This window comes from Gigantopelta aegis, chromosome 14, assembly GCF_016097555.1.
Source record: "Gigantopelta aegis isolate Gae_Host chromosome 14, Gae_host_genome, whole genome shotgun sequence".
Lineage (NCBI taxonomy): Eukaryota > Metazoa > Mollusca > Gastropoda > Neomphalida > Peltospiridae > Gigantopelta > Gigantopelta aegis.
This window is the reverse complement of record NC_054712.1, coordinates 56,256,406-56,281,490: the sequence shown is the minus strand read 5'-3', so window position 1 is coordinate 56,281,490 and position 25,085 is coordinate 56,256,406. Positions and strand designations below refer to the sequence as shown.

The 25,085-nt window shown below is 38.2% G+C and overlaps 1 protein-coding gene across 1 annotated transcript; it reads left to right on the top strand.

Moving 5' to 3' along the window:
• Positions 1 to 1,429: 1,429 nt before the first annotated feature.
• LOC121388539 lies at positions 1,430 to 24,875 on the top strand. The gene is given in 10 exon segments (XM_041519915.1): positions 1,430 to 1,621; positions 5,550 to 5,759; positions 9,134 to 9,258; positions 13,340 to 13,505; positions 16,353 to 16,454; positions 17,631 to 18,020; positions 21,109 to 21,148; positions 22,875 to 23,000; positions 23,888 to 24,071; positions 24,073 to 24,875. Coding segments are annotated over 9 exon segments (1,407 nt in total). The 5' UTR covers positions 1,430 to 1,621; positions 5,550 to 5,554; the 3' UTR covers positions 24,142 to 24,875.
• The last annotated feature ends 210 nt before the right edge of the window (positions 24,876 to 25,085 follow it).

The following is a 25,085-nucleotide window of genomic DNA, read 5'->3' as shown; positions in this document are numbered from 1 at the left end:
TAACCTACACCAACCATTATGGCTAATGTACACATGACAACGATTTTTTATTTTTTTTGTAAATACTTCAACTTTTAGACGAACAGTCAAAGTTTGTCTTTAAATTATTCGGCCTCTAATTTTAGTCCATAAAAATGAAACTAAAATTTGTATTCCAAATTCAGCCCACCTCAAACTTACCTCCCCCATTGTGCCGGACTTAGTCACTGGCGATGTCAGAGGCTAAGCCCAAGATTGGGGGGAGGTGGGGGGGGGGGGGGGGGGTCAAACTTCCAAGATGAAGCAGGGCGCACATTAAGTCAGTACTTTTTTTTAATGCGCAGGGCGAGTTGCTTCCCTCTATTTAGCAAATTTAAAATGGCGGGGAACGTTTTGAAGATTGTCTTTGTAAGATTTATTGTGTTAATAATGACGCAAGTACTTTGACATCGGGATTTAGCCTACTGAGTACGGTAGGTTATACATTTTTGTTTTGTGCGTCCCTTTGTTGCACTATTTCGGTTCAAACACGATTGAAACATGGTGCCACAGGTATCAACTATACATAGGGTAGTGTAACCATTTTTGGACATAGAGAGAACCGCACTTTCATGTCCGTTCGGACTAGTTTCAAGAGATGCTTGCGTCCCAGGATCGAGCCACCTCGGTCGATCTATTCAACTGATTAGGGTTTTTTTGTTGTTGTTGTTGTTCGTTCCATCCAGTGCACCACAACTGGTCAAATGCCTCGTGGTATGTGCTTTCCTGTCTGTGAGAAAGTGCATATAAAAGATCCCTAGCTTGTTGCATTAGGAAAAATGTAGTGGGTTTCCTCTGTCAGTAAAGTAAAGTAAAGTAAAGTTTGTTTTATTTAACGACGCCACTAGAGCACATGCATTGATTTTCATCTTATCATCGGCTATTGGGCGTCAAACATATGGTCATTCTGACATTGTTGTTTTTTTAGGGGAAACACGCTGTCGCCACATAGGCTACTCTTTTACGACAGGCAGCAAGGGATTTTTTTACTTGCGCTTCCTACAGGCATGATAACACAAACCATGGCCTTTGCGGAGCACTCACTCAGGGTTTCAAATCGGTATCTAGATTAAAAATCCCATGCCTCGACTGGGATCCGAACCCAGTACCTACCAGCCTGTAGGCCTAACCACGACGCCACCGAGGCTGGTTTCCTCTGTCAGATGACAAGGCCTTCGTGTCAGAATTATAAATGTTTAATTAATCATGGTTCTCTATTGTTATGTCGTTAAACAAAAACAAACAAAAAAAACCGAGATGATATGTGCACGTTAATAGTGTTTCCATTCCATTCCAGAATGAAAATTTAATGTACAAAGCTCGAGTCGGTCCGGTAAGTATCCCGAGTTTATGTTCTAATTGGCATTTTACCTGTAGCAAACCAAATCAGTTATTTACTGCGGTCTAGGAAACTATGGTGCTCCAAGTAAACAAGATGGAGGAAATCGAAGTTCTAAAACGACAAATTTACACCGAATGAAAAATATATGCTATTTTGTTTGTTTCTGAAACTGTCATGGAAATTACATAATCAATGTCTATGCTGACGTGTAGATAATTTTCTTGTTATTGTATTATGACAATTTTTTCTTTACAAGCCAAGGTAACGTTTGGGTGTAATTTGATCATAGCCTACACATTTTGAAAATAATGATTTTAGTTATTTAAATACTGCAGGACTGTTTGGTTAAATGAAACAGACCTCGAATGGCAAAACGTCCACCCATTCCAGTAAATGTTATATTGCAGGCATCGAAATAAGCATTGTGTCTGGTTATCACAAAATATAGCCTGGTAACCTGTAGGTTACCACAACTATCGCTAAAGATTAAAAAGCGTCCTAAGTCAAGAAGCATCCTATTTTACATACAGCTTGTTAATTACGAATCTGTGCACGCATGATGATGAAGTTTGACAACACAATAATTCCGAACCAGGAAGTACTTGCTATTAATTGATATTTGTAGTTAATTGAATATGGAAATAGATCAAATAATCAAATTGATTGTGCAATTACAATGCTGGTGCGGTGTAGCCATTTTCCCATTAATAGGACGCTTCACGATCCTTCGAATTGAATTCCTGTTATCGTTACAACTAACGAAATTTGGAAGTAAATTTATCTAGTGGGTGCTGCTTAAAACGTGGATTGGCGAAAATGCTTTGCAATTGCACAAGTGTGCACGAACATCAGTGCAATTTCATACGAGAAAACGAAACGCAGAAGTAAATTTGTCTAGAGGACACTGCTTAAACGTGGAATGACTATAATTGCTTGCAATTGCACAAGTGCGCACAAACATCGATGCAATTCCTTACAAGAAAATGAAACGCGGAAGTCCGGACTGCGCCATTCAGTGCCTGGTTTACATTTGGAAACAAATCATTTGTTGAGAACAAAACACCATTCTCAACTTTTCTTACATGTAACCTCCCGGTAACCTGAACGACCGTTCTTGACTTATTTCGATGCCTGTATTGATAAACATCTGCAGCCATTTTAATTTTTTGATTTATTTACACACAGTGCTGTCCAGTGTATTGGTGTACCTAAGCATTCTATGTGAATACTGAAATGTGTCTCTCACCAATGAAGCAGTGCATAATCTGAAATACACTTCAAATTGTCTTATATCTGTAGTAATGAATATTTTAAAATTGTGTATAAATGTAGACACTCCTTGTCCAGTGATTCGGCGCAGTAGGTGTGGATCGGTGATCCCACTATTTACCCATGAACTCACTTTGGAGACCACAAATGTTACACTATTGTCCCAGGATTATTTTAGTACTTCTTTGTTTTGTCTTGTTAAAAATATTACTGTGGAAATGAACGATCACACTTGACCCATCTCATGATCAATTTAAGAATCGTTTTCTTGAGTGGCACAGTGTCAGTAAGTACTGCAAATGCATACATGTTCATTGTCATGCATGGCTAAGATGCCTATATATATATGGATTTTTTTCTCAGGTAGATTATGCACACACATGGATCTTATTTCGCTTTTATTTTTTATAACTAACAATGTGACAATTGTGAACTGGAATGACTGTCAATTAAGGTGTAAAACTTTTGTTTTGTTTGCATTTTTCTGTGTTTTCCTTTTCAGTTTAAATAAAAATAACCAAAAAAAGTTATTATACCATTTACTATCATTTTTAAAATGTGGGAAAGGTGTTTTTAGACTGGTTTTAACATTCTTAATATCAATAAGGCTGACCTACAGTACTTCACGTTTATATACACAAAAGCAGGTGAATGATTTATTTTGAAATTATATATAATTATTGATAATTCTAATAATTTTTAATTATAACCGTAACAATACATATGTTGATACTTGATTAACCATTGAAAAAGGAATTGAACTTTAATTTGTTAAAAACACTGACAACATGACAACCTCCTAAGGATAGAAAGAAAGAAGTGTTTTATTTAACGACGCACTCAACACATTTTATTTACGGTTATATGGTGTCAGACATATGGTTAAGGACTACACAGATTTTGAGAGGAAACCCGCTGTCGCCACTACATGGGCTACTCTTCCGATTAGCAGCAAGGGATCTTTTATTTGCACTTCCCACAGGCAGGATAGCACAAACCATGGCCTTTGTTGAACCAGTTATATGGATCACTGGTAGGTGCAAGTGGTTTACACCTACCCATTGAGCCTTGCGGAGCACTCTCTCAGGGTTTGGAGTGGATTAAAAATCCCATGCCTCGACTGGGATCTGAACCCAGTACCTACCAGCCTGTAGACCGATGGCCTGCCACGACGCCACCGAGGCCGGTAACCTCCTAAGGATACTTAAGCAAAATACCAAATGCGCCTAATCACCGGACGCACCGATACACCCTCCAGCAAACAACGTTTCTAACTGCGTTTGGGCACTGTTTGCATAAAGTATCATACCACACATGTGCGGTTCGCCATTTTCAATTTTTAAGGCCATTACTTGAAAAAAAGTATGTTTCTTACTATGCACAGTTGACAAACACTTTGTTTAAATTTCTTTTTAAAGAAAAAAATCAGTTTGTCAAGCGGTCAAGTCCAGGCCACATTTTACCAATACCGATCGACACCCATCGCTAACACTTAATGTCAATACTGATAGGCATTACGTTCGTACCAATGAATAGATGGTAAAATATCTTTGTTTTAATAAATTGATTCTAACACAATTTATATGTTCAAAATTCTAACAATATGGGGCTTAAAAATCATAAAAATTAAATGATTTGGCCTTGTTGATCTGGCATATGTGGGGTCATGTGACATGCACTGAATGTTAATTCATCTTTCTTCATTTTAAGTCAATTTCTATGAGTCATGTGGACCCGACATTGGTAATTTTAAGAAATAAACAAAAATGACTTTGTAAAATCAATGGTTTTAGGGGTTTGTAAAGTTTTGTATTTAGATACTTACTTGTCTGAACTTTATTGTCATTGGAAATGTTCTAGAACTGTGAAGAAAAACCTCACAAATGAATGACAAGCAGACAACAAATCGGATGTTGATCTTGTGAACCATGCACGAGAAAACAAACTGAACGGAGTTGGAAGCATAACGCAGTTAGAGACATTGACATTATTTTTTTCCAGATTTGTTCACTGTTAATTGAACATTTTTAATTGGACTTGTTCCAAAATACATGTAGTATGCATGAATTGGCTGAAACAGCCAAAGATTACTGATGTCATAATTAACTTTATTCTTTTTATTCTGTAAAAATACATTTCATTCAGGTTTGGCAATTTAAAAATGAAATAATAAATAATATTATATTCACCAAATTTAACATTTCAATTTAATTTTTAAAAATTTTGTTTTCATAATAAAATATATTAGCCATATTCAGCTCATATATTCACATTTGCAGCCCTCGAAATTAGCGAAAGCAGTTACATATAGCAACTGTGCTGCTGCAAAAAGCTGTTGAAAAATTTATCTGTGCAGCATTTCTGTCATTATCATACGTATTTACTTTGTTTTTACAAAATTACTGCCTCAAGATGATCAGAATTCTGAAGGCAGCTTTTGGAGATTTGGTGAAGGTAGTGCAGGTCAAATATAAGTTAAAATATGGAAAAAGGTATTTATGAGAAATCGGATCGATAAAACCTTACTGAAAGTCATTCCTTCATTCATTTGAACTTATTTTTGTGCATATATCCAATTAAGGTTCAAGTATGCTATCCTGGGCACACACCTCGGCTATCTAGGTTGTCTGTCCAGGACAGTGGGGTATAGTTGTTAGTTGTTAATGGTTAGTGAGAGAGAAGTGGGTGTATTGGTTTTACCCATTTAGTCGTTAACACTCGCTCTGGGTGGGAGTCGGTACCGGGCTGCAAAATCTGTACCTACCAGCCTGATGTCCAATGACTTAACCAGGACACCACTGAGGCCGGTACTGAAAGTCAGCAGCAATTTCTGGAAGCCACATAAAACCAAGACCTCTGAATCTGTAATGATCTTGAATTGATAAATACAAGTATAGGTTAAATATTCTGTATTTTACAGTAACCATGAAGACTAATAAGAACAGAGGGGTGACATCTGCTGGGAAACTGCGAAACTACTTCAAGATAAATGTGAAAGTTGAAGCTACAGAAGAAACGTTTCGCCTCCCAGAAGTTTACAATGAAATGAAAGTCACAGAGCTGAAGAATTACATGGAATTCATTACTGGAATTCCCTTTCATCTCCAGAGAATTAGTTACCTGGATGAAGGTCAGTTGTTCGGTATGCCGTCAAAATGGCCCCAAGATGAAACGGCCCTGAACATGTAAGTCAAAATGGCCAAAGAAAAAAGTCAAAATGGCCGAAGAAAGAAGTCAAAATGGCTGAAGAAAGAAGTCAAAATGGCCAAAAGAAATAGTCAAAACTGCCAAAGAAAATTTATGTATTATTATTATTATTATTTTATTATTATTAATATTATTTTTTTATTTTTTTTTTTTTTTTTAACCAAAGTCATTCAGGACATTCCACTCACATATAGGGGCTATTTTGTCAGAGACCATGTGTATGTCCAGACATGACCAGGTGTGATATGCTTCTGTTGGTGTGCCATTATTCAGGCAGTGTTAATTATTCTTTGTCAAATCAACACAGTAATGTTTTATTTTCAATGGGGGTGCACTAACAATATGTAACACCCAGTAGCCAATTAATGTGCATTTTTGTGCTGGGGTATTGTTAAACATTCATTCGTTCGTTCATTCATTCATTCATTCATTTTTAATGTTTCTCCAAAACTTACAGTAAACAGCTAGTATAATTAAAATATAAGTACAGATTTGTACTAGATACACATAGTGATTTTAATCTAACTTTTGTTTATTCAACCAAACTTACAGTATTTATTTAGAGTATTTCACAAGTAATAAATAACATTTCTTGACATATTAGCATATATGAAATAAATGTATTTCTGTTGTTGTATATTTAGGGCAGTCTTGACTTTTATTAAGAGCCGTTTTGACTTTTTCACTTTGGCCATTTTGACTTTTCTTAAGGGCCGTTTTCAAGTTTAAGTTTGGCCGTTTTGACTTTTTTAGGGCTATTTTGACCAATTATTTTCAGGGCCGTTTTGTACTAGGGCTGTTTTGATTATAATTTGAGTTGTTCCCTTCCAATCATCAGAAAGTTCTAACCAAAAAGCTGGCTTGTTAAAAAAAACCTACATGTACATGTAATAGGTCATCTGATACATTTCTTAAGCCGTTATGACCAGACCTGTCAACCTTTAGTCAAGAGAAAGCAGGAGGTGTGTGTTGAAAAAGCAGGAGATTTGGTCAAAAAGCAGGAGATTTTTTAAATTCACACAATTTAACCCAAAATCGCAAGATTTAAAAAAAAAATTATTACAATAAGTTATATGAATACTTTATAATGTCATATATACTTCTTAACTTTAGATCTTGGCATTAAAAAAAAAAAGTTTAAATATTATTATGATTTAATACATATTTAAAAAAAAAAAAATATTTTATCCAAAAATGTTAAGAACATGAACAAGAAATAAAAAATTTAATTAGTACATTTACGGTATTACACTTACAGCCTTACAGGTTGCGTTACATTATCATTTGTGGTTAGTGTACCTAAGTACCAAAGACAAATTTATATAAATCTTATAAATTAATATTCAGTTTTTACTATAATGAGGAACGGTGGCGTGGTACTGATTTAAAATCATTATAATGATGCAATAAACATTGTATTTTCATTAATCATAAGTAAAACCTCATTACGGACATCGTGTGAAATATACCGGAATTATACCCATTTCCGTGAGTAACTTTATGTCAATGTCAAACAACATTTTTTAATTGTACAAAAATAATTTCTTGAAGTGTACCCTTATAACCAACATTTTACCGCACAAACATACAAAATTAACTGACACAAGTATGTTTATACAGCTAATTGGTCTTTTCGTTGTCTTGCTGTGACATGTGATTTTAACATGCATCGTGTGTATCGCTGTCAACTCAGATTTGTCATAGTTGCATTATGTAATCCAGTGGGAAGACATTTTACAATTCAGAGGTGTTATTAAAAGTAAAGTTTGTTTTATTTAACGACGCCACTAGAGCACATTGATTTTTAATCTTATCATCGGCTATTGGAACTAAATTGGATAGTTTTTTTTGTTTTATATGGCAACACTGAATGTCAATACACAGCCTGTTTAATTAGCGGCAACACGCTTCGTAGCCATTACGATGACAACAAACATTATAATAACACATCATTTTATAAACTCCATGTGCTTTTTTAACAATATAAATAGGCTATCCCACAATTCTCACTTCGGCAAAGGTTAAACAGTCGGGACAATTCGGCCTGTTACATTCTCGGAAACCGAAAGTAGTCGACATTTTCCGAATGAGAAAAAAAGGCAGAGTTACTTCCCTTCTGTTATTTTGACAAAAGAGGATCGATTTTTTTTTATGCTTACAAAAATGTCATTTAACAGGAGAAACTGTCTCCCGCACAGGGGTAAGGAGATTTGATCAAATACCGGGAGACTCCAGCGGAATCCGGGAGGGTTGACAGGTCTGGTTATGACATCTGCCCTACATGTACATTCAGGGACAGTGAGCAATGCTAATGTTGAAGAAATTTGACAGGTTCTTAGTTGAGTGATTTGGTTTCAATTACTGTATGGCAGGCATTTGTCTGGATAAACTCCACTCTAGTCGATTGTTTTTAATACTTTAAACAACCCTTTAAAAATTGTGATAACAATGATTTTGTTTGTATATTGCTCATGCAAATATAATTTGCGCCACCTGTAGGGTACCATTCTCATGGACATAATGCGTTGCGCCACCTGTAGGGTACCATTCTCATGGACATAATGCGTTGCGCCACCTGTAGGGTACCATTCTCATGGACATAATGCATTGCGCAAAAGGTAAACAGGTTGCACAAGTTTTTTATTCTCAGAGGCCTGTTTTAAACATTTTAGAAAAATGGCATGCAAAGATAAAATAATTTTTTTTATTATAAAATAGTTGAATCTAAATGGTAAATTAAATAAAAAGTACACTCAGTTTTGCAGCTTTAAACATTACTGTTAATAATTTATCTAGATGTATTTTTTTTAAAACTTAATTTGTACATCTGCCAAAACAATAAATCAGTTATATATAAATTTATTATCCACATAGTTCAAGATATACAGGGAAATATAACCAGTACGACACATATGTGTCATAATTATTTCACGTGCACAACAAATGATATCATTTTGGAAAGCGACATCATAACATAATATGGCTTCCCCAGTCTTAGCTCGCTTAACAAAATGACATCATTTTGTCGTCTCCTATAGACATGTAATTACGTTTGAAAAGTTTTGACACATGCAGTCATTCATAAAAATTCATAATATGGATAATAAAGAAATTATTACACTCGTGTACGAGTCGCACCGATTATATGTAACTCATGACATGTAATTCATGTATTACCCTCGTTCTTGCTCTGGCAATACAAGCATCCTGACACTCGTTTCGTAAAATCAGTATGACACACAAGCTCGTATAATAATTATCTCTATATACATCACAGTGAATATTTGCTTGTTTCAGGTGACTTGCTGGATAACACAGATGTGCGGGCCAATGACATAGTGGTCGGAGCAACTCTTATCATGAAGATTTGGTCGCAGTGGAGAGAGCTAATCGAGGCGGTTGTCTTTAACGACATTGAATGGGTATTAATAGCCACAGTCTATAACCCCAACCCCGCTGAAATCCCTGCACACGCGCCTTGGAAACCCGCTACATTTTTTTTTTAGCAAGGGATCGTTTATATGTACCATCCCACAGACAGGATACCATGTACCATGGTCTTTTTGTATACCCGCCGATGGGGATCGATCCTAGACTAGCATTTCCAAAAAACACCTTTTTAGGTCTAAGTAATGAATAAAAATAACATATAGTCTTGAAAAATGTTACGTAAATCGAACACAGTACCCTCTTCCTCTACCCCTAGAGCGTTACGTAATTAGTAACACCCCCTTACATGTAACGTGTGTGCCAACAGCTGGCCACTGTCAAAATTTCAAGGCAAATCCCCCACTCCCCGACCCCTGGAAAGGCGTTGTACCATACCTCTATGGATATAAATATGTTTTGGAGATCTGAGACGACCCCTCAATCAAGACAGATAAATTTGTTCAAAAATTGCAAAATCTCACGTGATCTCTTGTTGGGGAATTCTATACTTGTGATAAGCCAATGAAAACCGATATCGGTACGAGCCCGTCAAAAGTGTCCCACTTTCAAAATACTGGCTTTGTTTTTGACCTGGATAAGCCAGCGTAGTGAAACCAGTGCGGAGTGCAGGATCATATATGCACCAAACGTGATTGGATTTTCTCTTCTATTTGCTTAAATAATAAAAATATTCCAGGAAATGTAGTTTTAAGACTTTTAATATTTTGTCCAGAATTATGAAAAATAAAAACATACCGACCTGTAAACATCATTTTCTGCTCATTATAGAATTTTGACAGGGGTCAAAGTCAGTAGACCGGTTTTTATTTTAATGTGCCGAAGTATTGTTACTAAGTTAATTGAATTTGAATGACGTCATCCATGCATCACTTTAAAATAACAAGAAACTGGGTATATGACGTTTCCGTTTTAAGAATGCTGGAAAATTACAATACAAGATATTTACTTGTTTTTTTTTTTAACATAACTAATATACCTGAATGTGTTTGAAGAAAATCTTGTAATTAAAAAATTGTACTGTTTACAAATTATGGCCTTTATAAGTGAAATTACAGTAAGATATGCTATATTTATTGTCTACGAAGCCAAAACAAGGGTGCGAAAAGTGACTGTCATCAACCTTCATATTAAATATGTAATTTTAGTCATTAAAAAGGCTCTGTTAGTCAGTAACATGTTACAGTGGAGGTAAATGGAGGACAGTCTCTTTAAAACTTGTCCGTTCCACCATGTTTGACAACATTCAGTATGAATTAACAACCACACTATAGCCTACATGTACTTGTATTAGTGTGTAAAACTTGTTGAAACCATCGTATATGACCCATAATGAGATATTACGACTTTAATGAGGCTGGATATATACATGTACTTGTATTAGTGTGTAAAACTTGTTGACACCATCGTGTATGACCCATAATGAGATATTACGACTTTAATGATGAGGCTGGATATATACATGTACTTGTATTAGTGTGTAAAACTTGTTGACACCATCGTGTATGACCCATAATGAGATATTACGACTTTAATGATGAGGCTGGATATATACATGTACTTGTATTAGTGTGTAAAACTTGTTAACACCATCGTGTATGACCCATAATGAGATATTACGACTTTAATGAGGCTGGATATATACATGTACTTGTATTAGTGTGTAAAACTTGTTGACACCATCGTGTATGACCCATAATGAGATATTACGACTTTAATGATGAGGCTGGATATATACATGTACTTGTATTAGTGTGTAAAACTTGTTGACACCATCGTGTATGACCCATAATGAGATATTACGACTTTAATGATGAGGCTGGATATATACATGTACTTGTATTAGTGTGTAAAACTTGTTGACACCATCGTGTATGACCCATAATGAGATATTACGACTTTAATGATGAGGCTGGATATATACATGTACTTGTATTAGTGTGTAAAACTTGTTGATTGACACCATCGTGTATGACCCATAATGAGATATTACGACTTTAATGATGAGGCTGGATATATACATGTACTTGTATTAGTGTGTAAAACTTGTTGACACCATCGTGTATGACCCATAATGAGATATTACGACTTTAACGATGAGGCTGGATATATACATGTACTTGTATTAGTGTGTAAAACTTGTTAATTGACACCATCGTGTATGACCCATAATGAGATACTACGACTTTAACGATGAGGCTGGATATATACATGTACTTGTATTAGTGTGTAAAACTTGTTGACACCATCGTGTATGACCCATAATGAGATATTACGACTTTAATGATGAGGCTGGATATACACATGTACTTGTATTAGTGTGTAAAACTTGTTGACACCATCGTGTATGACCCATAATGAGATATTACGACTTTAACGATGAGGCTGGATATATACATGTACTTGTATTAGTGTGTAAAACTTGTTGACACCATCGTGTATGACCCATAATGAGATATTACGACTTTAATGATGAGGCTGGATATATACATGTACTTGTATTAGTGTGTAAAACTTGTTGACACCATCGTGTATGACCCATAATGAGATATTACGACTTTAATGATGAGGCTGGATATATGCATGTAGCTCACTGGTAGATGGCTAGTTTGAGGTGCAGAATATCATCAGGGGTGTGCTCAGGAATCTATGCGGGGGGGGGGGGGGGGGGTCTAGATGGCAGCAACAGGGGTGGGATTTCTCCTTGGATTGGCTGTTTTCCTCTCATGGAATGTTGCGTTTCCTCACATTTTAATCGTCCTTTCCTCCAAAATGTGTCAGATGGCACAGATTTTAACCTAGGATTTGAAGAATTTCCGGGATGCCTCTAGATTTCCTCTTTTTTACAGCTCACCAATTCCCAGCCCTGTAGCAAACAGAGTTTCTGTATATGGGGTGTTGAGTCCTGCTTCCCTGGGAAATTTATACAAGGGATTGGGTTCGAACTCTGAACCCCCCCTGCCCCTTTTCACAAGAGTCTTATCAAAGGATTGATCAATCTTGACACGGTTAGCTCTGGGTGAGCAGAAAATTTGTCAATTTTTTTTATGAAACTTCAAAAATTGCAAAAACCCCAGTTAATTTATTAAAAAATATCAGTTATTACATAAAATTATTTCACCATGTTAAAATAAAATAAAATAAAAAAAGCCCTGTTTGATAAGCTTGTAAAATGCCAATAGGTCCTCTGTCAAAGGCCCTGTTACGTACTGTTTGTTTCAAGTATATGTCTGACAGTAAATAGCCAGAGTTAAACATGTGCTGGGGTGTCATTAAACAAATGTTCCTCTCCTTCTGAGTAAATGATGTTATAATGTGGTACCATGAGATTGCAGCTGTAACATTTTAGGGCTCGAATTTAACAACGCCACTGATGGTAATTGTTGTAGCTGTGGTACGAATTGGCATATATGTATATGTAGGTTAGGGGCTTTACTGATGACAGGTTGTTTTTACCACATTGACTATAGCCCGTCCCATCCTACTACAAAATTGTTTTTGACTTAAGATGAAAAGTAAAAGTGTTTTGGAAATAACAATAAAATACTATTTTTGTGTGCAATTTGCTAAGAAATAAAGAACTTGTAGTAGGCTACAATCCATAGTATGAAAAAAGTGTTCCCTGTGTGATGGACTATAGGTAACCATTATTGCCATCAGTTGAGTAGATAATGTTTTGTTTTTAATTTTGTGTTCCTATGTTGTAAAACACACTGGTTCAGAATTGCTGTATAGGCAGGCTCCAAACTGTCATACAATGTGTGTGAGCAAATTGTCATACAATGTGTGTGAGCAAATTGTCCTACAATGTGTGTCAGGAAATTGTCATACAATGTGTGTGAGCAAATTGTCATACAATGTGTGTCAGGAAATTGTCATACAATGTGTGTGAGCAAATTGTCCTACAATGTGTGTCAGGAAATTGTCATACAATGTGTGTGAGCAAATTGTCATACAATGTGTGTCAGGAAATTGTCATACAATGTGTGTGAGCAAATTGTCATACGTAAAAAAATTTCAAGTTTGAGTCCTGAGCTGTGTGTTTTTGTTTGTCAGGTTTTCCAGCTGGGCGTCACCCAGGACACGGAGTACAAGACTCCGAACAGCGAGTACATGCCGGCACGGGCTCGCAAACAGTGGGTGTCGTCGAGGGCGGATCTTGCGATGATCGTCGCCGCACACCGCGGTCACACCGAGATGGTCGCCAGGCTCATCGACGAAGGTATAGAGTCGGGGATCAGCATAATGTAGAGAGTTGACAGCTAGCGTTGGTGATTTCCAAAATCATGGTTTTTACAGACAAAAACAATCAATGTTTAAAAAGCTAATTTTTTATTTGGTTCCAAATTATACAGCTTTATATCACTTCTATAATAATTACAAAAATGCAAACCCTGCAATTAAAAAAATGTCTATGGCCTAAAGAACCCATGCCATATGGGAAAACAATTGAATATAATCCACATCAATGGAAGAAGCTGGGGTTTTAAAAAAATTATATTTAAAGGAAACATGTCACGTAAACCATATTTGGCACCAACCATGTACAATTAATTATAAATTGAATCACCTAAAAAAAAAAATTATAAAAAATTAATTACTTAAAATATCTCCATAAAAGAACCCCAGATACGAGCTCTTAGCGGAAATTGCCGATCTTTAATGAGCAGGGCAATCACGAGGTCCGTGACGTCAGAGACGCGTCCCTTGATCTGAAGCCTTACACTTAAAAGCATTAGTCCGTACCACTCATAAAGAATCTAAGTCTTGCATAGCTTACCAAAACAATGAGTGTTCGTTCGCAAAACGTTTTGCCGTATCAATATGAGCTGTTAGTAAATGAAGAAAGACACACATTTACTTACAACTGTGATACTGAAGAAAAAACGGATAGCGAGTCGGAGGGTGGAGAAACTGATGGTGCCAGACCAGACCGGTCGACCAATTTACAGCCCGGAGCCCGAAAGTAACCCGGAGACAAAACCAAAACTCGGATGCTAATGCCGAGGTGTATACTGTTCATATTTAGCATAAAGATACACCTCGATATGATGTATTTAAATATGTAAAAAATATAAATGTTGGACAAAAAAAAATTTGGTGTGGTTTTTTTTTAGAAAATATCGCATTTTTTATGTTCGGGCTGTACATAATGAAATCTGTATGCACAGTGTAAACAAACGCTCTAATTTACGACAAGGCGCTTCACTTTCATTAACCTGACTTGTAAAACAACATAAATGACTTGAGAGTATAATCAACTTTTAAACTAAATATATTTCTATTTGCATCAATAGAACGAAATGGGGTTATAGTATTTTTCTCTCATAAAAAAAAGTAGCATATTATTAGGCCTATTGGTAGGGTGCGTTAGAGTAAAAACGACCACTCACGATACCCAAGTGATAATTTTCTTTTCTTTGGTACTACGTAATGGGTCAGTTTTGTAATTTTAGATGGGAAAGTCTACTTAATCAAGGATTTTACAGCATTATTTACAGTAATGAAGCAGGGCGGCTGATAATGTCCATTAACATTGTACTATAGTCGCGACAGGTTACGCCACAATACCCTGTGATCTTTAAAAAACTGGCACGTATTTTGTACGTATGTCTAGACCGTGGTAATCACTTACCTGGTCGATACCCTGCAATATACACCTGCCAATCAGGAATCACATGTGCAGGCCACGGAAAGAAAGGACCAATTAACTAAAACAACACTCCGATTCTCAAGTCAGCCCGTGGATGAAACATAATAGTTATTTCGACACCGACAGTAGTGGTTTATTTTGTATTAAAACTTCGTGTTGCTTTGGGGCTTCGGGCGATGAGGAACGTTTTTGTGACGTATTCCGCCCGAAGATTAAAAACATTATTTTAAAATTATTATTGTTTTCTACACGTTTTTTAAAAACATATTTAAATACATCGTACTGAGATGTATCCTCGTGCCAAATCCCATGTTTGTATATGCCATATTTAATTACTTATTGACGTTTCCTTCTTCGGACGGTGAATACAGATTTTGTTATGTAGGCCTACAGCCCTAACATGAAAAATCTTTCTTTTTTTCAAAAAAATAAATAAATAAAAAATTATAAATTTTTGTTTTAACATATATAAATACATCATGCTGAGGTGTATCTTTGTGCCAAATATGTACAATGTACACCTCGGCATTCGCAACCGAGTACTGTTTTTGTCTCCGGGTAACGTTCGGGCTCCGGGCTGTAAATAGGCTGACACCAAAGTACTATGCGGTGTTGGTGTCCAATCTTTTCTTTTGCGATAAAATACACGCGTCTTTCTTCGGATACAATCCTTTGGAAAACCATAAAAAGACAATCCCGATCGTTTAAACTGTTTATTTTTACACCCAAAGTCCGCGCAGTACGGCACTGTTGGACTGAAAAGATCGTACGCCCCTTACTCCATATATAAACAGTTAACAACAATGGAAGAGTACAGCGGCTCTGACGTCACTTCCCTTTTTTTCCGAACGCTCACGAAGAAATATGCATAAATCGTACTTTGATACTGATTAGCATAATTTCTTCATTTTAAGTTAACTACACGTATTTTATTGTTATAAAGTTATTTGTATATTATTTTTATATCATTTTTCTTTTAAAATGAGCTATAATATGGTCTCGTGTCATGTTTCCTTTAAACAAAACAAAAAAGTATCTAATTGCTCTTAATGTTGTTTAGTGTATTTTGTACTTCCTAATGACTAAGGTCAGTGGCTTTATAATTAATTTATTATTATTTTTATTTAATTTTTTGTTTTTAATACAGCTGGTGTCTGTGTGTATGTTATTTTATCACAAGTATCATAATTATATATTATGGGATTTAATTATCGCTATCCTTTCTAATACAGCTGGTGTTATTGTGAATGTTACTTTATCACTTGTATCATATTATATGTTATGGGATTTAATTATCGCTATCCTTTCTAATACAGCTGGTATTATTGTGAATGTTACTTTATCACTTGTATCATATTATATGTTATGGGATTTAATTAGCACTTCTCTTAATTATTATTTTTTGCTTTTCTACAGCTGGTGCGGATGTGAATGCGACAACCCCGATGGGGCGTACAGCTCTTCACCTGGCTTCGTCGCGAGGAAAGGGTGACATTATCGACCTGTTGCTGGAGAAAGGCAAATTTTATTGTTGTATTGGTTGTTATTCTTTGTGTATAAAATCTTTATTGGATATCAGATACCTGTTTATATTATTCAAAGATAGACCAGAAAATGCACAATGTACTAGTATCACTGCTGAGGTGAGATGGGGTTTTTGATATTATTTATTTATTTATTTTTTGTAACTTTTTTAGTTAAATGAATTGGAAGGTGGGGGCATATTTACTAATTAGGACCTAATTTCTTAAATGCTGTCAAAAAGGAGGGGGTCGTATTCAAAGACATGGGCCAATTTCCAGTCAAATACAGTAAATATAGTATCTATAGCAGTCGTGTTCCAAATAATCTGTAAATTTTCTTCGTTTTAAGTAGGGTTGTAATGATATACTCTAATATTCAGTGCACCAAACAGCGATCTGTATTGTAGTTGCATTCATATTTGTCACTAGCTGAACCAAATACATGAATACATATAAAAATTATGTAATGTTAACTGTATAATTTGTTTCCAATTCACATTAACCAAAACGCTATACTAATTTGATTGCTTTGATAACGTCCAGACCTGTTTTGTATTAGATTAAACACAAAGACTGATCCATTTTTTGTTCAGTGCATTGGACTGGTACCCTACGAGTACCTTGATGTCACTTAGACTATAAAAGAACCATGTTTGACATCACATAGTCATGGGCGAACCTATTTTGTTAGTATATACAATGTAATTTCAATATGCCAGCATGTTAGACACCCAATAGCACCCGATGTATTTTTTCGTACTGGGGTGTCGTTAAACATTCATTCATTCTAAATAGCTGATTAAAGCAAAATAAATTGGCAATACAAATATGGTTTTAAATTGATTAATACATATAAAAAACCAAAGCTCCCTTAAACTGCTGGTCGTTCCTGTTAAAATGTGAACATGCTATAGTGTTACTTAAAAAGAACATGATTCTGGACTGGACAATAGACACACCCATGATTAATCAGTTTTTACTTTAAATAAATAAATAAATACTGTTCTTCCTTTGTGCCAAACCTTTCCACTTTTGTATTCATGGACGTGAATAAATATTTGTATTCTTCACCTCATATTTATGATATGTATCATATTCGCCACCATGTATATTCGTTACACCCCTAGTTTTAAGATATAATTGATAATGATTTAGGTGGGGGTTTTTGTAGGAGGAAATATAGACGCAGAAGACAGTGAAGGTCACACTCCTCTGACGATAGCCAACAAGTTTGGCCACAAGGTCTGTGAGCGACACCTGTTCCAGTTCCGGTGGCAGGGCCGCGCTAACAAGATGGTCCCCTCGAAGCCGGTGCCTCTGATGGCGCACCAGTATTACGACTCAAAGCTCAAGGTGTGGATGCGGGGAAGGCGGGCCCAGATCTACTTCAGCAAGTTTCTCCCGCCGCAGGAGTATGAGACGACCTGCTTCGACTCACCCAAACGAGGCGAGCACGTCGGGGTGAAGAAACGCGAGGAGTACCGCAATATGCTGGACGAGAAGGTCTGCGGAATACGTGTCTCAGACGTCGACGACGGAGAGAGTGGAGACCATTCTGTGGGTATGTATACAGAGGGACTGGGAGGGTTGACCATTCTGTGGGTATGTATACAGAGGGACTGGGAGGGTGGACCATTCGGTGGGTATCTATACAGAGGGACTGGGAGGGTGGACCATTCTGTGGGTATGTATACAGATTATTGGGAGGGTAGACCATTCTGTGGGTATGTATGCAGAAGGATTGGGAGGGTGGACAGTTCTGTGGGTATGTATACAGAGGGATTGGCAGGGTGGACAGTTCTATGGGTATGTATACAGAAGGATTGGCAGGGTGGACATTTCTGTGGGTATGTATACAGAAGGGTTGGCAGGGTGGACAGTTCTGTGAATATGTATACAGAAGGGTTGGCAGGGTGGACAGTTCTGTGGGTATGTATAAACAAGGATTGGAAGGGTGGACAGTTCTGTGGGAATGTATACGGAGGGACTGGGAGGATAGACCATCCTGTGGGTATGTATACAGAAGGATTGGGAGGGTAGACCATTTTGTATGTATGTAAATAGAAGGATTTTTGAGGGTAGACCGTTCTGTGGGTATGTAAATAGATGGACTGGGAGGATAGACCATTCTTTGGGTATGTATAAAGAAGGATTGGGAGGGTGGACCGTTCTGTGGGTATGTAAATAGAGGGACTGGGAGGGTAGACTGTTCTATGGGTATGTAAATAGAGGGACTGGGAGGGTAGACCATTCAGTGGATATGTATACAGAAGGATTGGAAGAGTAGACAGTTCTGTGGGTATGTAAATAAAGGGACTGGGAGGGTAGACCATTCTGTGGGTATGTATGCAGGATTGGAAGGGTGGACCGTTCTGTGGGTATGTAAATAGAGGGACCTGGAGGGTAGACCATTCTGTGGGTGTCTATACAGAAGGATTGGCATGTTGGACCGTTCTGTGGGTATGTAAATAAAGGGACTGGGAGGGTAGACCATTCTGTGGGTATGTATACAGAAGGATTGGCAGGGTGGACTGTTCTGTGGGTATGTAAATAAAGGGACTGGGAGGGTAGACCATTCTGTGGGTGTCTATACAGAAGGATTGGAAGGGTGGACCATTCTGTGGGTATGTAAATAGAGGGACCTGGAGGGTAGACCATTCTGTGGGTGTCTATACAGAAGGATTGGCAGGGTGGACCGTATGTAAATAGAGGGACTGGGATGGTAAACCATTCTATGGGTGTCTATACAGATGGATTGGCAGGATGGACTGTTCTGTGGTATGTAAATAAGAGGGACCTGGAGGGTGGACCATTCTGTGGGTGTCTATACAGATGGATTGGGAGGGTGGACCATTCTGTGGGTATGTAAATAGAGGGACTGGGAGGGTAGACCATTCTGTGGGTATGTATACAGAAGGATTGGCAGGGTGGACTGTTCTGTGGGTATGTATACAGAGGGAGTGGAAGGGTAGATCATTCTGTGGCTATGTATATGCAGGGAGTGGGAGGATAGACCATTCTGTGGGTATGTATAGAGGGAGTGGGAGGGTAGACCATTTTGTGGGTATATATACGGAGGGAGTGGAAGGGTAGGTCATTTTGTGGCTATGTATATGCAAGGAGTGGGAGGACAGACCATTCTGTGGGTATGTATTGAGGGAGTGGGAGGGTAGACCATTCTGTGGGTATGTATTGAGGGAGTGGGAGGGTAGACCATTCTCGGAGTATGTATACAGAGGGAGTGGAAGGGTAGACCATTCTGTGGCTATATATATGCAGGGAGTGGGAGGGTAGACCATTTTGTGGGTATGTATAGAGGGAGTGGGAGGGTAAACCATTCTGTGAGTATGTATAGAGGGAGTGGAAGGGTAGACCATTCTGTGGGTATGTATTGAGGGAGTGGGAGGGTAGACCATTCTGTGGCTATATATATGCAGGGAGTGGGAGGGTAGACCATTATGTGGGTATGTATAGAGGGAGTGGGAGGGTAAACCATTCTGTGGGTATGTATTGAGGGAGTGGGAGGGTAGACCATTCTCGGAGTATGTATACAGAGGGAGTGGAAGGGTAGACCATTCTGTGGCTATATATATGCGGGGAGTGGGAGGGTAGACCATTCTGTGGGTATGTATAGAGGGAGTGGGAGGGTAAACCATTTTGTGAGTATGTATACAGAGGGAGTGGAAGGGTAGACCATTCTGTGGGTATGTATTGAGGGAGTGGGAGGGTAGACCATTCTGTGGGTATGTATATGGAGGGAGTGGAAGGGTAGACCATTCTGTGGCTATGTATATGTAGGGAGTGGGAGGATAGACCATTCTGTGGGTATGTATAGAGGGAGTGGGAGGGTAGACCATTATGTTTGTATGTATATGTAGGGAGTGGGAGGGTAGACCATTCTGTGGGTATGTATACAGAGGGATTGGCAGGAGGGGGGGGGTAGACCATTCTGTGAGATTGATGGATAGTGGGACTAAGTGAATGGGTGAGTGCATTGCTGGATGGATGGATGACTGATGTGAATGGGTGACTGGATGATTGGGTGGGTAGGTGAAAAGGTGGGTGAATGACTGATGTGACTGGATGATTGGGTGGATAGGTGAACCGGTGGGTGGATGACTGATGTGACTGGATGATTGGGTGGGTAGGTGAACCGGTGGGTGGATAGATTGATGTGTGGGTGCAGAGTACAATATTTAATGCGAACAATCGATTAATCGGGGCTCGAAATAGTGGCCTGCGAGAGAAGCAGTTAATTATAAAAATAAAAGTTCACCTGCTAAAATTACCCAAAAATGCATGAGACAAATATATGTACAATGATCTCGTCTTCTATTTAACCGAGGCTTGAGATTCTGTTAAATTTTAATTTTATAATGCTCTCAGAGGTCTAATTCTCCACACAGTATCCCAAACCCTCCAATCACCCTGTGCTGTTTTATTTCCAACAGGCCATATTTTTTCTTAGCTGACAATTTAGTTTTTTTGTTAGCTATTTTTTTTTAAAAGGATGGGTGAGTGGGTGGTTTGATTGGTTGAATGGAAGGAATGATGAATGGATTGTGGTGTGGGATAGTATGGGTTGATTGAGGGCGAGTGAATGCATCAGGTATAAAAGTTGCTAATGAATAATATTTATTTTCTTGCAGACGTAGAAAACGCCTCTGTAGATAACCAAGCATATGCCAGGTAATGAAGTTTGGAATTTGGGGAGTGTGGGTTTTTTGTTAGATAAATATTAAGGTCTATTGGAAAGAGGATAAGCAATCCATTGCTGCTGAGAGCTGTTTTTAATATTGGTACCATACTCAAACAGGGTTTCTGCCAGAGGGTAAAATGGGTATGGTGCCATACCCAATGTTTTTGCAGATTTTATTGTGACCTTTTGACAAAATTAATGATTTTCTTAACCCTAAACTTAACCCCGTTTCTTTCTTGGGGAGGCTCCCCCAAACCCCCTGTCAACTGTGGTTGTATTCAGCACACACATTGTAAATATTCAATTCCATAGCACCATACCCAAACATTTATTTCTGGCAGAAACCCTGTCAAAACATAATTAAATGTAAAGTAAAGCTGCAAATAATATATTTATAATACATGTCAATCATCTAGTTAATTTTCTTTCTGTGACATGTCAGCACCTCGGTGGACTGTGGGTTTTCATGTCCCAACCAGTACCTCATCACTGATATTTCAAAGGCCATGGTGTGTACTGTCCTGTCTGGGAAAGTGCATATAAAAGATCCCTTGCTGCTAATGGAAAAATGTAGCAGGTTTCCTCTGAAGTCATGTCAGAATTACCAAATGTTTGACACCAATAGTCAATGACTTATAAACTTAATGTGCTCTAGTGGTGTTGTTAAATAAAACAAACTTAACTTTTCCTGTGACACATTATTATTATCTATGTTCCACTGTCAACAAGACTTGTATCTTGTATCAGCTGTGCAGTTAATGATATCTTTCAATAATGAAATCACACAAGTTGAGGCAAATGTAGGATATGAAAAAAAATAAAAAATCCATGTTTCTGAAAATTGTGACCACAATTATTTCGATCAAGCATTGATCATGCCAAACTACATTTTACATAAACTACTTTTCATTCTGGGATGTGGGTGCAGAGTATTGCTAGCTAGCCGCTGATCGACCAGTGTTGTGGGGTGTGGGTACAGGGTATTGCTAGCTAGCCGCTGATCGACCAGTGTTGTGGGGTGTGGTTCCAGGGTATTGCTAGCTAGCCGCTGATCGACCAGTGTTGTGGGGTGTGGGTGCAGGGTATTGCTAGCTAGCCGCTGATCGACCAGTGTTGTGGGGTGTGGTTGCAGGGTATTGCTAGCTAGCCGCTGATCGACCAGTGTTGTGGGGTGTGGTTGCAGGGTATTGCTAGCTAGCCGCTGATCGACCAGTGTTGTGGGGTGTGGTTGCAGGCTATTGCTAGCTAGCCGCTGATCGACCAGTGTGGTGGGGTGTGGTTGCAGGCTATTGCTAGCTAGCCGCTGATCGACCAGTGTGGTGGGGTGTGGTTGCAGGCTATTGCTAGCTAGCCGCTGATCGACCAGTGTTGTGGGGTGTGGGTGCAGGGTATTGCTAGCTAGCCGCTGATCGACCAGTGTTGTGGGGTGTGGTTGCAGGCTATTGCTAGCTAGCCGCTGATCGACCAGTGTGGTGGGGTGTGGTTGCAGGCTATTGCTAGCTAGCCGCTGATCGACCAGTGTTGTGGGGTGTGGGTGCAGGGTATTGCTAGCTAGCCGCTGATCGACCAGTGTGGTGGGGTGTGGTTGCAGGGTATTGCTAGCTAGCCGCTGATCGACCAGTGTGGTGGGGTGTGGTTGCAGGGTATTGCTAGCTAGCCGCTGATCGACCAGTGTTCTGACTCGTCATTAAACATTCATCTCTCCTTCTCTTTCAGATTCAAGGAAACAGCTCGTCCTCCGACATATGAGGAATGGCTTTCCAAAATTACAGACAAAGAAAAGAAAAGTACAGATGCGAAAAAGAAGGAAAAGAAAATAGCAAAACAAGAGGAGGAACAAAAGTTAGTATTAATCTGAGAAAACTACAATAAAATATCCTGCATTTGTTTAGTTTTTACATGTTTATGTCAATAATAATGCAGGTATGTTTGTTTTCATACTAATGTTAACGTGTGTATTGGCTAGAATGGCTGTTGCTGGTATAGACTGATACACAAAGAATATACACAGGCTTTGACCACCAATAATGTAATGGGTCCTGATGCAAAATACTTGACACCTAATCATAATTGTCACAAATGTCACAAACATAATATGGTTTGAAACACAGTGGATACACGTTAACTCTTTGTTTGATGCTCAAAATCAGAAGAAAAAATATACCTAGCCTAGTCCCTGGCACTGGAAAATTAAAAATATATATTTTGGGTGGGTGTCAATGATTTTAATAATGAGTATGATAGTTGGGCGACACTGATTGAAATTTGATTTAAATAAGCGTCTTTCCACCTGGCAGCAAATTTTGCCAGTAGTTTCCCAGGAAGATGTAACATGGGGCAGTATTTGCTGCCGACAACATGAATAGAGTTAAACAAAATAGTTTGTTTTGTTTAGCGACATCACCAGAGCACATTGATTTATTAATCATCGTGTATAGTACTGGATGTCAAACATTTGGTAATTCTGACATTCAGTCTTACAGAGGAAACCTGTTACATCTTTTATATGCCCCATCCCACAAACAGAACAGCACATACCATGGCCTTTGATATACTGGCTGGAACGAGAATAGCCGAGTGGACCCACCGACAGGGATGGATCCCAGACGAATCGCTCATCAGGCGAATATTTTACCACAAGTCTGGACTACCATCTACTAAACTAGTGTTGTTTGACCAGTAACTGGTATACACGTTGATAACAGGACAGCATGATTTATTTTTTTCAGGAAACAAGAAGAACTCGACCGAGCGTCGACATACGAGGCCTGGCTACAGCAGAAGGAAGTGGACAAGAAACGCCGATCGCCGTCGGCAGGTGATGTCCTGGCACACATACCAACACCATTACCTGAAGAAACTATGCATAAACGCGGCCTCGGGGCATTGCGCTGTTACCTCCGAACTCTTGGCTAAAGACCGGTCTGGACAGCCCTACGAGGAATGGCTGGATTTGAAAGAGAAAGAAATTCTAAGAAGATGAACTTGAAAGGGGATGAAAATTAATTTTGTATTACAAGCTTCTTCTTTCTTTTTTTTCTTTTTTTCACTTCTTTCATTTTTTTCTTTAAGTCTATAAGACCCACTTTTAGCCATTTTTCCTAATGGTTATCAAGGCTTCAAAGTGGGAAGAAACAGATGGTATATGCTGCTTAAAATGCTCAATTTACTTTCTGATAAGCAGTTTTGCAAGTACATTTTGCATTTCAGTTTATTTTTGACTGTTCCAGATATAATCCAGAAATCCCCTTTTTCAGGAATAATAATATGAATCATAAGTTTCTTACCAAGTTTGTCACCGATCACCACATTGCTGCTGGAAAAAGTTACACTCTGTCTAATTAGGAGTCTTTCATTGTGCCAGTAAACAAACGTTTATTTCCTTGACAGCTGTTGAACAAAGCAGCATCTGTGTCTTTAACAATAAGTTTCTGGCCATCTGCCTCCGAGTGGCAGTTACTGCTAGAATTTCACATTGTCAATTTTGGGGCTTTTTATCTAATTTCAATTCCTTTATTTCTATTTTTTAGCAAAAAAACTTTTTCCTCATAAAGTAGATTGGATTTGATTTAAAATCCCTATTAATTGCCAGGCCTCTAATTGAATTTTTATATGCCCGTCTATGATTGGTCATATTATGGTATCACGCTGTCTGTCCGTCCACTGTCCGTTTGTTAACTTTTTCTTGTCCGGACCATATCTTGCATACAGATGCATACAGGACCATCAGACCTCACATGTAGGAACAACTTTAGATGATGCTGTGTCGCATACTATTACTGTGACCTGCTTTTCAGTCTACTGCACATAACAGTAAATCCTTGTCTGGACCATATCTTACATACAGATGCATATTGGACAATCAAACCTCACATGTAGGAACAACTTGGGATGGCGGTGTGTCTCGTACTATTACTAGGTCACTGT